This window comes from Anabrus simplex, chromosome 7 (genome assembly GCF_040414725.1).
Source record: "Anabrus simplex isolate iqAnaSimp1 chromosome 7, ASM4041472v1, whole genome shotgun sequence".
NCBI classification, from domain to species: Eukaryota; Metazoa; Arthropoda; class Insecta; order Orthoptera; family Tettigoniidae; genus Anabrus; species Anabrus simplex.
The window spans coordinates 177,647,793-177,663,005 of NC_090271.1; the positions used below are offsets into that span (position 1 = coordinate 177,647,793).

General features: G+C 38.6%; 1 protein-coding gene across 6 annotated transcripts in view; it reads right to left on the reverse strand.

Moving 5' to 3' along the window:
• The window catches only part of LOC136877020 (protein big brother), a 213,039-nt gene that overhangs the window by 152,937 nt on the left and 44,889 nt on the right, over window positions 1-15,213 (reverse strand). For all 6 annotated transcript variants that reach the window (XR_010860698.2, XR_010860697.2, XR_010860699.2 and 3 more), the window contains exon 3: window positions 11,412-11,522. Coding sequence is in view for 2 of the 6 variants with exons in the window: in XM_067150813.2 (XP_067006914.1) it covers window positions 11,412-11,522 (111 nt within the window). In the remaining 4 variants the exon portion in view is untranslated. The remainder of the gene's footprint in view (window positions 1-11,411; window positions 11,523-15,213) is intronic.

Below are 15,213 nucleotides of genomic sequence, written 5' to 3' on the forward strand. Positions count from 1 at the left end.
CACGGGCCCAGCTCGCCTCGTTCCGGCCCCTTACTGTTTACAACGTTTTAAGTTTCTGCATGCGCATTTCTTCGGCTTTCAAAACAGATCTACTGTGATTTATGGGAGCAAGGTAGCGAGGGGGACGACTGTGTGATTGAGACGTTACATCCAGGTGCTGATATCCCAGGTAATAGAATGGTCATCGCTCACATTCGTAAGGGCCGCCAACACACAACACACTTCAGGTTCTATTAGGAAATGTTTCATTTTCTCGTGTGCCAGGAAATCAGGGAGAACCAGCTGGTTCTCAGTGTTGGCTATGTGCACTTCTCCATGCGAATTCGAGCATTTTGTTATTTTATGAAAAGTTTCTGTTTGAACAACGTACAACCTAAAATCATACAGAAATTAATTTCATTTAGTCTCCCACTGTTCCTCTTTCCCTCCATGTTGAATTCCATTGTTCTTCGAGGTAACTCATTCTCCTCCATTCGCCTCGCATGATTCCACCATCGAATCGGGTTACGCACAGCTTCATCAAGTTCGTTCCTAATGTGGCCTTTATCTCATCATTTCGGGTACTCTCCTACCATTGTTTCTACCTGCTTGTGCCAATGACTTTCATTCCTTCAGAACACCGGCCTGCGAAGCTATGAAGAGGCTAAATGTGCTGCTCAGTTACTAGTCAAAGGGAGAAGACATATCACCGGGGCAAACCAGTCGAAAGACTGAATAAATCACGATGACGATGACGAACTGCAACTTATGAATAAGATATGCTGAGTCCACTCATTTTTCCCTCCTGTGCAGAAACATTTCTGAAAACAGATCGGTGTTAAGATTACATCGTCAGACAGCTGACCAATAAATTTATTAATATTATTATTATTATTATTATGTCTAAATGTATTGTTTGTTTGTTTGTTTGTTTGTTTGTTTGTTTGTTTGTTTGTTTGTTTGTTCAACTCTTGTCCCATTTCTCTACGGGTGGGGTGTGAGATGAGATGAATCTGTCGGTAGCCTATAAATATGAAAACTTTCGCTGATGATCAAAATCCCTCTTAGGAACTACTGACATCTTTGATCATTAGCTGGCATCCTATCGTAATATGTTGCTTATCCTAGTGTTTTCGTCTATGACTCGATCATAGGAATGAGCGACAGACAATCTGGGACAGGATGTATTATTTCATTTTTTCCCAGGAGAGATCTACACGAAGTGACACGTATAAATTTGATATATGCCGTATAATCGTTGCATAGCTGAAACGTAGGATAAAAGGAAGGGAGGAGAACTTCAAGCTATTCTCAGGTCGATCAGACAATGTAACAATGTTAGTACAAATAATATGAAGCCCACCGTTCAGTAATCACTAGCATTAAGAGAGGATACCGGCCCGCTAAGCGTCGTCACCTATGCTCGGCGGGTTAGTATTCCAGACTCGCTGAAGGCGTATGGGGATATCGATGTTGATTCATTCTGCGACATTCGAGTAAAAGTGCATAAGTCCAATTTTACTTATGTTTAGATTAATATGGCCAGAAGAGGCAGTCTGTATTTTGTACCGATTATAATCTGGACTGCTATAAAACTTTGTATCCCCTTGCCTCGGGCATAGTTAACAAAATGCCTGAGTAGCTTCACCCTGCAAGTATTTTTGCTCTGACATCCAAGGTCGAGGGGGAAAGAAGATAAATATATCTATCACTTTCCTTAAAACTAATTCTTTCGTTGGATTGTGCGCCGAGAAGTTACTATTGAAAAGAGGAGAGTATTTCGTAAATTTAGCAAGTACTAAAGTATTAAAATTTATTAAGTTCAGCTAAAGTTATATTGGCCTGTTAAATATAGTTTTAATATTTATATGTAGTTTTTAACTTGGCATTGCGTGTAATTTGGACTGCTCAAGAGTGTGTATTTTAGAGTTAAAAATATTTTCGTGTTGAATTTCTTACACTCACGGCAAAGCAGTATTTTTTTTCTGTACGTTTGGTATGAATGATGTAATTTGGAGTGTGAAGGAAAATAGCTCCGAATTTCGGGCTATACTTTTCTTGGATTTTTGGTGGGGATGGTAGATGAAGGTGGTCTATAAAGTCAAGAATAACGACTGAGAGGATTTGTCGCGCTGACCTCCCATACCTCTTTACACGCCTCCAGCCTGAGCAGCGGTCGCTTGGTAGGCCACGCCCATCAAGGCTGTAGTGTCACTTGATTTGGTTTGGTTTATGATAGATTCAGTTAGATGTTTATGTCTCTGAGGTATTTGTATACAAAGGTCAGTTGCGAGATTATTTTTAGTTGTTATATTTCCCCAGAAACCGATCATGAATATTTCTGTTATTGTGCCACTGTGAAAAATGATATTCAGGCCTATATACTATACACTCCGGTGTTCACTTATTGTATTTTAATGAGGTGTTGTCAAAAGAAATTAGTTTAAAATGCATTAAGAGTGTTTTAATGCGCGGCCACTCAAGATAAAAACGGAGCATGGTATTGTACTTTATAAGTTCCTCGCAGGTACTTTTCTCAGACACAATTGAACCTATAGATACGTTTGTTGTGAGTATTCACAGGTCTATATCTATATGGGATGTGAATTATATTTTTACAGTAAGCGTGATAACATAAATGCGAGGATCATATAATACCACGCGCTCATTCTTTCTTGAACGACACAGTTAAAGTGACATGGGATTAATTCAAATTAAACGCAAACTAATTTTGCAATATCATATTGATTAATACAACTTCCCCCATGAAGAGGCTGCCACAAGGACAAAGTATGTCGACTAGACAGTATTTTGTCTTCTAAGTTATTGGTGAGTTTGCTAGTGTGCCAGATAGAAATAACCATCACAGGACTCAGGAATAAATTTGGAATGTGGCATGATGCATGGTTCTTCAAATGTTATATAGATTATTGGGGAGAATGCTTACCGAACCTCGTATTGCGGCGATAGTGAAGTCGTGAAGTCGTGTCCAGTTGAGACCGAGAGAATCCCATAGCTGTACAATAAATTTAGGGATTGTGCCTCGAGCTCCGATCATAAGTCCGTGGATAGAAATAATGTATAGTTGATATCACGAAATTCACGAAAATTAATTTATTTTCAACCTAGATGTTGAAAATAAGGGATACGGTGTTTCATAAAAAATATACAATTTTCATAAGTTAGTGATGTTACGCTCATTCGAAGTTCCTTGGTCCAAATTACACGGATCTCTCCTAACAGAATTTCTTTCGTTCCATCACTCCGTAAATCCTAGTAAAATTCTTTTAGAAGATACCACCGGGTCAAAAGTGCGCAAGTAGTACAAATGCATAATTTTTAATGAGTAAAAATACACACGTACATTTATGTAACTTGACACGGTCATAATTCACATCAATTTGTATGTGTTAGTGAATAACTTTATTTAGGCCTATGTATTCTTACTCAGTCTGTGGCACATATCTCGAGTATTTTTCTATGCGTAAATATAATTTGTGTATTTTTCTCAAACAAAATTGATTTAAATGTTCATATAGTAAATCCAAGTGCTGCGGCACAACAGACTTGATGGTCTTACCACGTGACTGCTTCCGAGTCCGAAGGCCTGCAGATTACGAGGTGACGCATGGTCAGGCGACGAATGCTCTTTGCCGATATTTTTGGCTTTAGATCTAGATAAAAGTCCCTGAACTGACCAGAAATGGAAACCGAGGCGTCCCGGTAAGAGGCAGGCTCGCTATCCCTAGACAACTAGATTCACATTTTGTTCTTCTGCTTAATATGCTTAGTCAATTTCTGGTTCGATCCGACTTCACGAGTCCGAACAAATGAAAACCTTGACTTTCAAGCGCCAGTACAAGCGGTATGAGCAACTTTCCTTTGTCCGAAAGGCAAGCGATAAATCTAATATAACTATTCAAACTGTAAAAATATATCTGACAATCTCATTTCACCCGACGATTAATGTTTCATTAAGTCAAGGCCTGCTCTTACACCACTTCATTAGGGATCCTATTATACTGTATATATTCTTCAATCATTTGTTCATACACAGTATTATGCGAAGACTTTCACTGAATATATGCAAAATGTATGCAAAATTCAGAATTATTTACAGAGTTTTCTGAAATAATTAATGAATAACTCGATATAACTTATTAATAAATGCGGATTAGTTTCTGTACCGTTCCCGCCATGCTATGTGATGCTGCGAAGAGGCGGGGGCTGGAAGGGCGATTCTCCCTCTCATGACCGGATTACTGACATTGTCATGTCTAGTCGCAATAGAAAGCAGATGTGTTGGGAAGAGATCCGCTTACCATTGGCTCGGGGGAATAAACCAGTTCACATACTTAATACTGGTCAACATGTAGCAAAATGGCGGACATCCATGTCAAGAGCTATTGAATGAATCCTCAACGCCCATCTCCTCGCTACGATGCTTGACTGGCCACCTGGGATGATGAAAGACACGTAGATACCCTCGAAAAAGACCGGCTACCATCCATATGGTTGCTGAATTAAACCCCAGCTTAGACTTTTTGATTCTAGGATATGGAACACCATCATGTGCTAGCACGAAAATTTTAGAGCCATTGCTGTAGCTGAGCTGGCACGCCGTACCGGCATAAATAAAAGCTTGCTGTCAGGGCACCGGCAAAAATTGAAAACAGTCTTCCCTATTAAAACTCGGTGTTAGCTGTTTAAAACATTTATGATTAGGCTAGGGTTATTATAACAACTATTTTTGATGAATAATTATTTCCGTTCACGAGTATAGGAGGTTCTGGCGCAGGTCGCGTACGACTTACGGCAATCTTGTTACGTCTATAAATTTCCCAATTACTTTCTCGAAGTAAAATACAAAGATATCTCACAACTAAGAATTTTATACTTTTAAAATGAAATCACATTTCTTTGGGTGAAGTGAATCTGCATATTGGCCATGTTGATGCGTACATCTTCACTTATTGACATGGGGTCGAACTGCGTCCATCCCTGAGTTCTGTCGCCCTCCACAGCGCAACTGAGAAAATGAGATCATTTGGAAGGTTGAAACTGTCACAAGATGTAGGTTACAAAAACAAACAATGATGACTATGATATCTGAACTGTGTACTGAAAATACGTTTTTCAATGAGCTAAATGAGTTATCTACACTATTCTGGCATATCGTCGTTGCCGGGACAAAACCTCCTATGTGATAATATTTTTGGAGATATACTGACCCGCAGCACATACATTATGAAGAGCGAGAATGCCTTGACTATATTCACACAATATTGCACCTTAGATGACAGAACCTTACAGGCCAAAGTTGTAAGCTAAAATATTCACATAGGAGGTTTTGTACCGGCAACGACGATATGCAACGATACTAACCTCCATCTACAAGTTCCTGGGACTCCTGTTACAGCTTCAATAAAGATAAGACTCAAGTATATCTTTTAATAGAGAGAAGACTTCCACAGTATTACTTTCAATTGCATATTTTATTTTATTATCAGATCCAAACCGGAGGATGATTCCTTCGTTCGTATCATTGGAATTTGCAGTCAATTCTTCAATCTCTTTTTTGTTGTTGTTTATCTTTGTGCTTATGACTATGCCATACAAAACGAAGGAAAAGTAGTGGCCTTGGCCGTAAGATACATTTGCCTACTGTAAAAATGAGAAATAACGAGAAGTGCTGCAGTCAGATAGGTTCGTTTTTCTCCCATAGGCATCCTTACAGCTACAGGCCTTCGATTAAAACACAGAAAAAAGTTAATAAGATACATTTTAACCAAATAAAATTAGGAAAGGAAAAACTGACGGGAACAGATAGATGGAACTATAGCTAATATTATAATTTTTATTGTGGAATTGTCACGTATTACTTTTACCGCGTGCCTCACCTTCTGAAGTGAAAATGTTCCGTTTCGAAATAAATCATTGGGCACGATACGACAAATAAACTTACTGCAAGGACTTAGCTAGGCCATTAAAATACTGTATCTACAATTGATTGTAATATTCAAACACGAATCAAATATTCATGTTTTTCTTTCCTTTTTAAGTTATAACTTAGGAGTTAGATTACGAGGTCCTTATTCACTATGCACAAAATTTGCCTAAGTTCTAGAAGTTGACCAACGTAAAACTCGTGGAACATAAGAAAACGAATTCATTCGTCCTTAAAATATAAAATTCTATAATTATTTAAAAAATGTACTGAAATGACATCCATGTTACTAGGGCTGCAGCAGCCACAAAACAAAATGGCGACCAGTCGTCCCCTGAATCGATCGGCGTCGCGATGCTCCTGCCATGACGTCATCTCCCTGCTACATTGGGGAAACGGAATGGGGAGGGTAACTCCTCACAGCACTGGTATGTGGACGCTAATAGATCGCAAGTACGCTCGTGAACAGAAGACTCAAATCTGAATTATAATCTAGCTAGGCCGTCTGGGGTAATGTTTTCATATAGCATTTTGGAGTTGAGAATGTATAAGTAGCCTACAGATGAAAGGTACAGTGATTTCTGATAGAGAAACTCTCCGTGAAAAAATGTTTTGAAATAACATGACCGCGAAATGAAATGTACAATAATAATAATAATAATAATAATAATAATAATAATAATAATAATAATAGAGGAAGAAGAAAACTTCCGCAATCATCGTTCACTACGACGTTTATCAACAAAGGATGTAAGACTGTATGTTAAACCTTGATTCCTAACTACGATATCATGAACTCCGACTTTGAAACTGACTGTCATGTCTTGATCTTCCGGCTTCGGGGTCCTGGGTCCGATACCCGGCTAGGTCACGAGATTTAAATTGCAATCTGCTAATTCTCTTGGCTAGAAGACTGTTCCTGCCATTACTACACTACACTCACGACACTCGATACCACATTAACGAACAGTTTCCTATAAACTACATACGCCGCCCATCCTTGTTGGAGGGTTTGTCTCACAAGGACTGCATCAGGCAAGCAATAACCACACGTAATTATGTATTAGTTCCTACACTGACACTAATAATCACGAAGAGAAACCTTCATAATTTTAAACTCAGGCGTGATAGTCGTTTGCAAGTGAAACGACCCATACTGCCATGAAATATCGACATTTTGCGAAGTCCCTTCCTACACTTTCGGAGTGAAGGTCGGTTAAACATGTTTGTTCATGTTCGATGTTAAACATAGACTAACACTATTGTATTAGTGAATTTCAAAAAGTTAATCAAATATGACCGCCTTTGTCAAGTTCATAAGACTCCAAATATTATTTTAATAAAATTTGTTAAACTAACTGGTGCCAAAAACAATTCAATGTCATGAGGGATCGTTTAAATGCAGAAAACGTAGTGAGTTTTGTCCATAATTTCCATAGGGACCATGATATAAAAGCGAGGTTCACTCCAAAATTGTTGATACGATCTCTAAGGATAGCCTTACGACTCATATTTTAGTTGAAATTAATTTGAAGGAAGCCAATTGAAAAAATGCAATATCAGCACACTACAAATACGTCCTTTATTGTAATCTCTAGAAGACGATGTGTAGGCTGCAATAAGCATAGTGTTGCAATCTACATATTAGATCTTTAACAAGAAGACATTTACGGTACATCAGTTGCAAATATGTCCTTTATTCAGGTAAGCCGATGTGTATATAATTATATTGTTGCAATCTACATATTAGATCTTTAACAAAAAGACATTTACGGTACATCAGTTGCAAATATGTCCTTTATTCAGGTAAGCCGATGTGTATATAATTATATTGTTGCAATCTACATTCCCGTTATAGGGCAAAGCTCTTATATATCACTTATTTGCTTAAATATCACGTCACTGAGATGGTGGTGATTGTGGTGGTGATTATTGTTTTAAGAGGAAGTACAACTAGGCTGTTTTAGTTTTCAGCTAAATCTGAGTCAATGCATTGATTGTTTATGAGAATTGGGGTGATAAGAACATTTACTAGAGAGCATTGAGGATTATTTCCCCACTGAGTGTGCACTGGTCAATATATTAACCACTTTGCTTACATAATTACAACAATAAAATTCAAGACAAGGCATCATCTAAAAAACATTTCTAAGACTGTAATAAGATAATTCTTACCAAGTATCATAAATATGCACTCAGGCAGCCGCATATCCAGGGGAGTGGGATTTGGGGATTTACGGAGCCAAGCTCTGCATTTGAGAGACGCGTGAGTTGAAGCCCCACTGTTGACTGTCCTGAGAATGGTTTTGCTGTGATTTCCCATTTTCACTTCCAGGCAAATGCTGTGACAGTTCCTATTCACAGACCACAGCTGACTCCTTCCACCTTCATTCACCATCATTCATGTCAACTTCATGTCCGGCTCCATGGCTAAATGGTTAGTGTGCTGGCCTTTGGTCACAGGGGTCCCGGGTTCGATTCTCGGCAGGGTCGGGAATGTTAACCATCATTGGTTAATTTCCCTGGTACGGGGGCTGGGTGTATGTGTTGTCTTCATCATAATTTCATCCTTATCACAACGCGCAGGTCGCCTACGGGAGTCCAATCAAAAGACCTGCATCTGGCGAGCAGAACCCGTCCTGGGATCTCCCGGCACTAAAAGCTATACGCCATTTCATTTTTTCATATCACCTTCATTAGCTCCTCGACTGAGGTGGCATTAGAAAGAGCATCCAACCGTAAAAACATGCTATATAAATTCATCTCACCTCATCCATGACACTAACAAGTATACATTATTATTATTATTATTATTATTATTATTATTATTATTATTATTATTATTATTATTATTATTATTATTATTATTATTATTATCTGAGTACTCCCCTGCACACAGGGAAATTAAATACACTACAAATGGACTAAATTTATGTCTTTTGTAAAATACACATTACGTGCATTTGGATACAGGCCCTATATCTATTTTCATAATTTGGGAAACGAATACATCTTGTGACTGCCTGACTCATTAGCTGAATAGTCAGCGTACTGGCCTTCGGTTCAGAGAGTTCCGGGTTCGATTCCGGCCGGGTCGGGGATTTTAATCGCTTCTGATTAATTCTTCTGGCTCGGGGACTGGGCGTTTGTGTCCGTCCAAACCCTCTCCTCTTCATATTCAGACAACACACAACACTACCAACCACAACAGAAACACGCAATAGTGATTACATCTGCCTGCCGTAAAACAGGGCCAACTCCACATGTGCGACCCCACATTTGTGGGAAAAGGCGGTAAGAAATGAAGAAGAATACATTTTGTGACTGATGAAACGTACTTTCATAACCTCACTTTCTTGCTGCATGCTGTCATAATAGTGATTATGACATGTGGCCAGAATATTGTACTAAATACAAGTTAGGAAGGGCATCCGGCCGTAAAACCGTACCAGAACATGTACGACGCAGTTCACACATGCGCCCCCAAAGGTGTGAGAAAAACTGAAAAATAATAATAATAAGAAGAAGAAAAATCACAAAAAATGACCATTATTGAAATACCTAGCTAACAATTATTAGTAATGATTTTTGAATCTTTTAGTGAAAATATGTTCCTTATTCAGAATTCGAATCCCTATTGGATTTAAACACTGCATGTAATATTGTTTTAATTGTTTAATTGATTTGTAAATTGTAAATGTAGAGCAGTAAAAAATGAATAGCTTCCCCTGTTTATTGCCGTATTTATATTTACACTAGCTGATGTACCCGTGCTTCGCTACGGAATTCTACATTGCATACAGAATTCTAGGTTAGGTAGAGTACACGTTGTGAGTAAGATTGTATTAAATTGCATAGCTCTTAACGTTGCTCTAGAAATGCGACGGAGAAGTCACCAAACATACGGACCAAAGGAATGGTATGCTAGAGAAGAAAGTTGTCTAACTCCCCTGCTATTTCCCGCCAATATTCAGGCAGGCTGTTTTACTCGGTTCACAGCAGTAATCCCATCTATCGGAGATGAGTGGCAGCATAAGAGACAAAGAACATCAATACAAACAATGGTCAATGTAATGTTATTGTTGATCAATTTATGAGCTTTCGATAATGTAGGCCTTCACATTTAGTTTTCTTCCGACTCTGAAATACCACTCTTATCATAGTCAGAATGGTAAAACTGAATAAAACATAAATGATCGGAAATTGTATTCTCTATAAATTCTGTCATGTGGTACTTTTCGATACGACCAAAAACATAGATATGTAAGAATTACACTTTAGGTGCCTTCCCTTAAACTACCATTTCATCCATGGTGAATAAAATTGTTTTTAGCTTAGGCTGGAGTTTCTTATTCGCCGACTCTATATACCGATTTTCATTCAATTCTGTTTACCCATTTTTTCGTGGCTTGGCGTTTCATGAATATCTCTGTTATAGCCGATACGGTAAAAATGTATAAGACATAAATGATCAGAAATTTAATTCTATATAACTTTAGTTCTGCAGGTATTTATCGATAGGACCACTAATAACAAATATTTGAGAATTACATTTCAGGCCTTCCCCAAAACTACCATTTCGCTAAGCGTGAATAAAATTACTTATAGCCTAGATTGTAGTGGCTCATTCTCCGACTTAACATACCGATTTTAATTAAATCCTCTTCAGCCGTTTTCACGTGTCTCGTGACAGGCAGGCAGACAGACAGACAGACAGACAGACAGACAGACAGACAGACAGACAGACAGACAGACAGACAGACAGACAGACAGACAGACAGACAGACAGACAGACAGACAGATAGACAGACATTACGGAAAAGTAAAAAGTTAATTTCCTTGTTACGTGAACACGAATGATACAGAAATGCCATTCTTTTTAAATTCTGAGCAATGTACAGACAAAACTCTTATTTTATATATATAGATTACCAAACGAATTGGCCTGTGCGGTTAGAGTCGCGCAGCTGTGAGCTTGCATTCGGTAAATGGTGGGTTTGAATGCCACCGTCGGCAGTTCTGAAGATGGTTTTTCGTGGTTTCCCATTTTAACACCAGGAAAATGCTGGGGTTGTACCTTACATAAGGCCATGGCTGCTACCTTCACAATCCAAGCCCTTTCTAATCCTTCCATCGCCGATAAACCTTGATGTGTTAGTGCGATGTTAAACCCACTAGCAAATTATATAGGCTATAATTATATTACCACTTCAGAGAAACCATTAAAAACTTACTTAATTCATTTATTTAAATATTGTCAAATTAACTTTGTCCTCTAAGGTTCTGAAGCCCTCATATAGATAAGCCTATACTGTTCATTCATAGTGACTAGGTTAATTTAGACTCTCACCATCGATTGTGCAGTCTAATCCCTGAGCAGGGAATTTAAGAACATATTTACTAATATGTTACCGAAACTCTTTTAGAGCATAATTTCAGCGTTCAATGTCTGGTTCAGAAAAGAGATATACAAAATGTGTCTTACCTTCCCGTGCTCCTTGTCGAAGTCACATTCACGACTCGGGTCTGTCATACTGTAGCCGTTACTACTCGGATTGAAGACCAGTTGCATGTTGGTACCCGTCGCCACGAACGCCTGAAAGAAAAGAAAAAAACATAAGTTGCGACTTAGTCTTCATCTACAACAACAAAAAACAACTTTTCTTCTTATGTTATAAGTTTTAGATCTCAGGAAAACCTATTTTTTTTAGGAAAGGTCGGAGTTCGAACCAACTATCTCCCGAATGCAAGCTAACAACTTACACGACACGAACCCCGCAGACAACACCCGCTCGATCTCAGGGAAAACCCTTACCGATTTTTTTTATCAGCACTAATTTGAGAGGATACTGTATTTTGTCAAGGGGAAATGCATTCTTTCAGCATAGTGTCTAGTAAGAGGTTTATATTTTTGGTTTTACACCATTTAAATTATACCCACCAGCCCCGTGATGTTAGAGTAGTGTACCTACTTCTCACCCGGAAGTTTAGATTCGATTCTCGACCAGTTCACGGAATACTATACTGATACCTGCATCGGAATTCACTCAGTCTCATGAGACAAAGTGAGGAACTGTTGAAATGAAATGAAATGGCGTATGGCTTTTAGTGCCGGGATATCCCAGGACGGGTTCGGCTCGCCAGGTGCAGGTCTTTCTATTTGACACCCGTAGGTGACCTGCGCGTCGTGATGAGGATGAAGTGATGATGAAGACAACACATACACCCAGCCCCCGTGCCATTGGAATTAACCAATTAAGGTTAAAATCCCCGACCCGGCCGGGAATCGAACCTGAGACCCTCTGAACCGAAGGCCAGTACGCTGACCGTTCAGCCAACGAGTCGGACGAGGAACTGTTGATTAAGAGGCAATGGACTCGATCACCAAACCCCAGTAATATGACCGAGAATTTCGGCATATTGACCACGTAACCCTCCAATACATGCAGGCTACGCGATTGGACAGCTGTCTTCTTGGTATGCCAAGACCCAAAATGGGCTTTATGAGCGGAAAGTTTTTTAAAATGTATGTTCGAAATTGTGAACATTACACGAACAAATATTATAGTATCTTCTAACTAACCCAAACAAGTAGGCTACTTAACTATTAATAATGTTTGGGAACATTTCTGCCTATCGTTATTTCTTTGTTAGATAGACTGACAAACAGACAGAGTCTTTATTCGTGGCGAATTTAAGGTGCTAGATCCTCTCTTACACCTAACCACTGCATTTACGATGTTCAACATTAATAACATTAATAACACAGCAACAAACCACGAGATAATGTAATATAGTAACACTGATAAACCACTACGTATAGGATGTAAGCCTACAACATGACAATAAAAATGAAAATAACAATGATAAAATTTACAGTGTCATAATAGAAACAAGAAAGTGTAGTATAAACCTGTAACTAGCAAAATATTGTGAACGTTTTAAGAAATATGCCCATTCACGTGCTCATTTAGTCAGCTCCTTGCATTCAACATGAGATTTCGACAATCCACCTTAAATTTCCTACGTGAATATGATCTCTAATGCTGTCAGGGAGGTTAATTAATGATAACACTCCATGAAACATATAGGCCTACTGTATTATGTTTATTTTAAGTTAAACATTATTTAGAAATAATACAATGCCACCCTTTGCCAATATTTGTCACGTGAATAAACCATATGTTCTTGAAAAATGTAGGCCTATATCTTTAAAACAAAATTCATAATGAGAAAATAGTCGTGTGACTTATTTCCTCCTTTAAAGATTAATAACTAGAATCGTAAATGGTGAGCAATTATGCAGTTTAGCTTGTATTCTGTGATAATTAATTCTATAGTCTTCAAAAGGCACCGCCGAAGGTTACGTGATTACAGGGACATCTCAAATCGCATGACAACCTTTATGAGACATATCAAGTTGGATGATGAGTATGGTAGTTCGCTATTGCTTTTTTCTAGAAGCTAGAAAAGTCGGATTTTTTTTCAACTTCATTCATATCTAAAGAGCTTCCGCGCCTATCACAGCCACAACATGAGGCAGACCGAGCGAGTTGGCCGCGCGGTTAGGTTCGCGTAACTGAGCTTGCATTCGTGAGATGGAGGGTGTTCGATTCCCACCGTTGGCAGCCCTAAAGATGGTTTTCAGTGGTTTCCAATTTTCACACCAGGCAAATGCTGCGGCCATTCCTTGCGTCGCGGAAAACCGTCGATGGTTTAGTGCGACGTTAAACCACTAAGAAAAAGAAAGAAAGAAGAGGCAGACATCGGCGAAAGGTATATTTTCATCTAGCGTGTGACAAGAGAGAAAATGGTGCAGGATTGGTTTAATCCATGAACAGTTCATAACAGGCAGCAATCCTAAGGTATATATGTAATTTTTGAAACAGTTTCTTTCTTATTCACTTCTGCTAAAAAGAACGTTTCACTTCTATATCGTGTCTAAAAAGAAGAAGAATGAACAAGACAATATTGCATGATGATTAAGACTAGAAACATCCGCCATAAAAATCTGAACAAGTTTCTTATGGAAAAACATCGTACGTCCAACAACCCTGATAATGTAAGTAGAATCAAGGGAATTAAAACAGAAGTGTTCTTGTTAATATCCGTCAAACTCAATATTGCGAGTATGAGAATCTCTCGTGTTGCAAAGCTTATACTCTAGATGAAGAAATTAGGTAATTTAAGAAATGCGGAATTACACACATGCCGTTTACAGTTTTGAAGTAGCACTAGTGGGATAAATATGTTCACAAGTCTGCAGGATCTTACGGTTGTTTCCTTTTTCCTGGTATACGTCCTTTCAGTAACAGTCGTGTTCTGTGTAGTTGCCAGTTCAGTTCTCTCCAAGAGTCGAGAGGCGTACGTAATCCAATTACACACGGATCACCTTACGTAACATTAAATGACCTTAATGACATCATAATAAAAGAGTATGGAAAATGCCAAGGCTATATTTTAATCTTTCCCTGTGGTCTCTAACAGAAACTGCATTTCCTTATCTCTCTCGCGCGTAAACAAGAGCTAAAATCAGTCTTCCTCCTATAGTCTAAGTGATGACCAGGGAGCATTTTATACTGGGGTGTAATAGAAGTATCGTCGCCATAAGACTTATCTTTGTCGGTGCGACGTAAAGCAACTAGCAAAAAAATTAGAATTAGAATTCATTTATGACTTCCATATCCGCCACATTATGACAACTGTATGCCTTTGCTGGAAAGATCTATTGTTTAAAGTGCACTATGTCTTCTGGTGAGGGCTAGAACAAATTTTACTTTCGTTGATACAGTGACCCAGGTATGAGTATGTTAGTAATGCCATTCCTTATTTAGCCAGTCCCTGCTATTAATGGTGTGAAAATGTTCATAGAGTCGGTTGGTGCGAGCATTTCAGTGGGCTTGGCAGACTGAGATGTAAAAGCAACTTCTGGCTCAGTGATGAAAGCAACGGGAAACTACCTCACTCCTCATTTTCCTAGTCCACCTCTTCAGCTATGCCTGGGCTATCTCTGACGGGTGATGGCGGACCTGTTGAGGTCCAAACCAGCCTCAGAGCTGAGCACTCAACAAACATACATACAAACCAATAGTTGGAAATTTATGATTTTCTGGATGTTGAATATAGCACCTGCAGTTGCCTCGTAAGTCTTTGCTAGTTGACCTAATACATATAACTTTCTTTTCATTAAGGCATTTATATTCATTTAAATTATCGTCATTTGGAGTTTACTGTTGTGCAAATATATCTTCAGTTTCTTTTCTGTCATCTAAGCTGCTTTTATATGT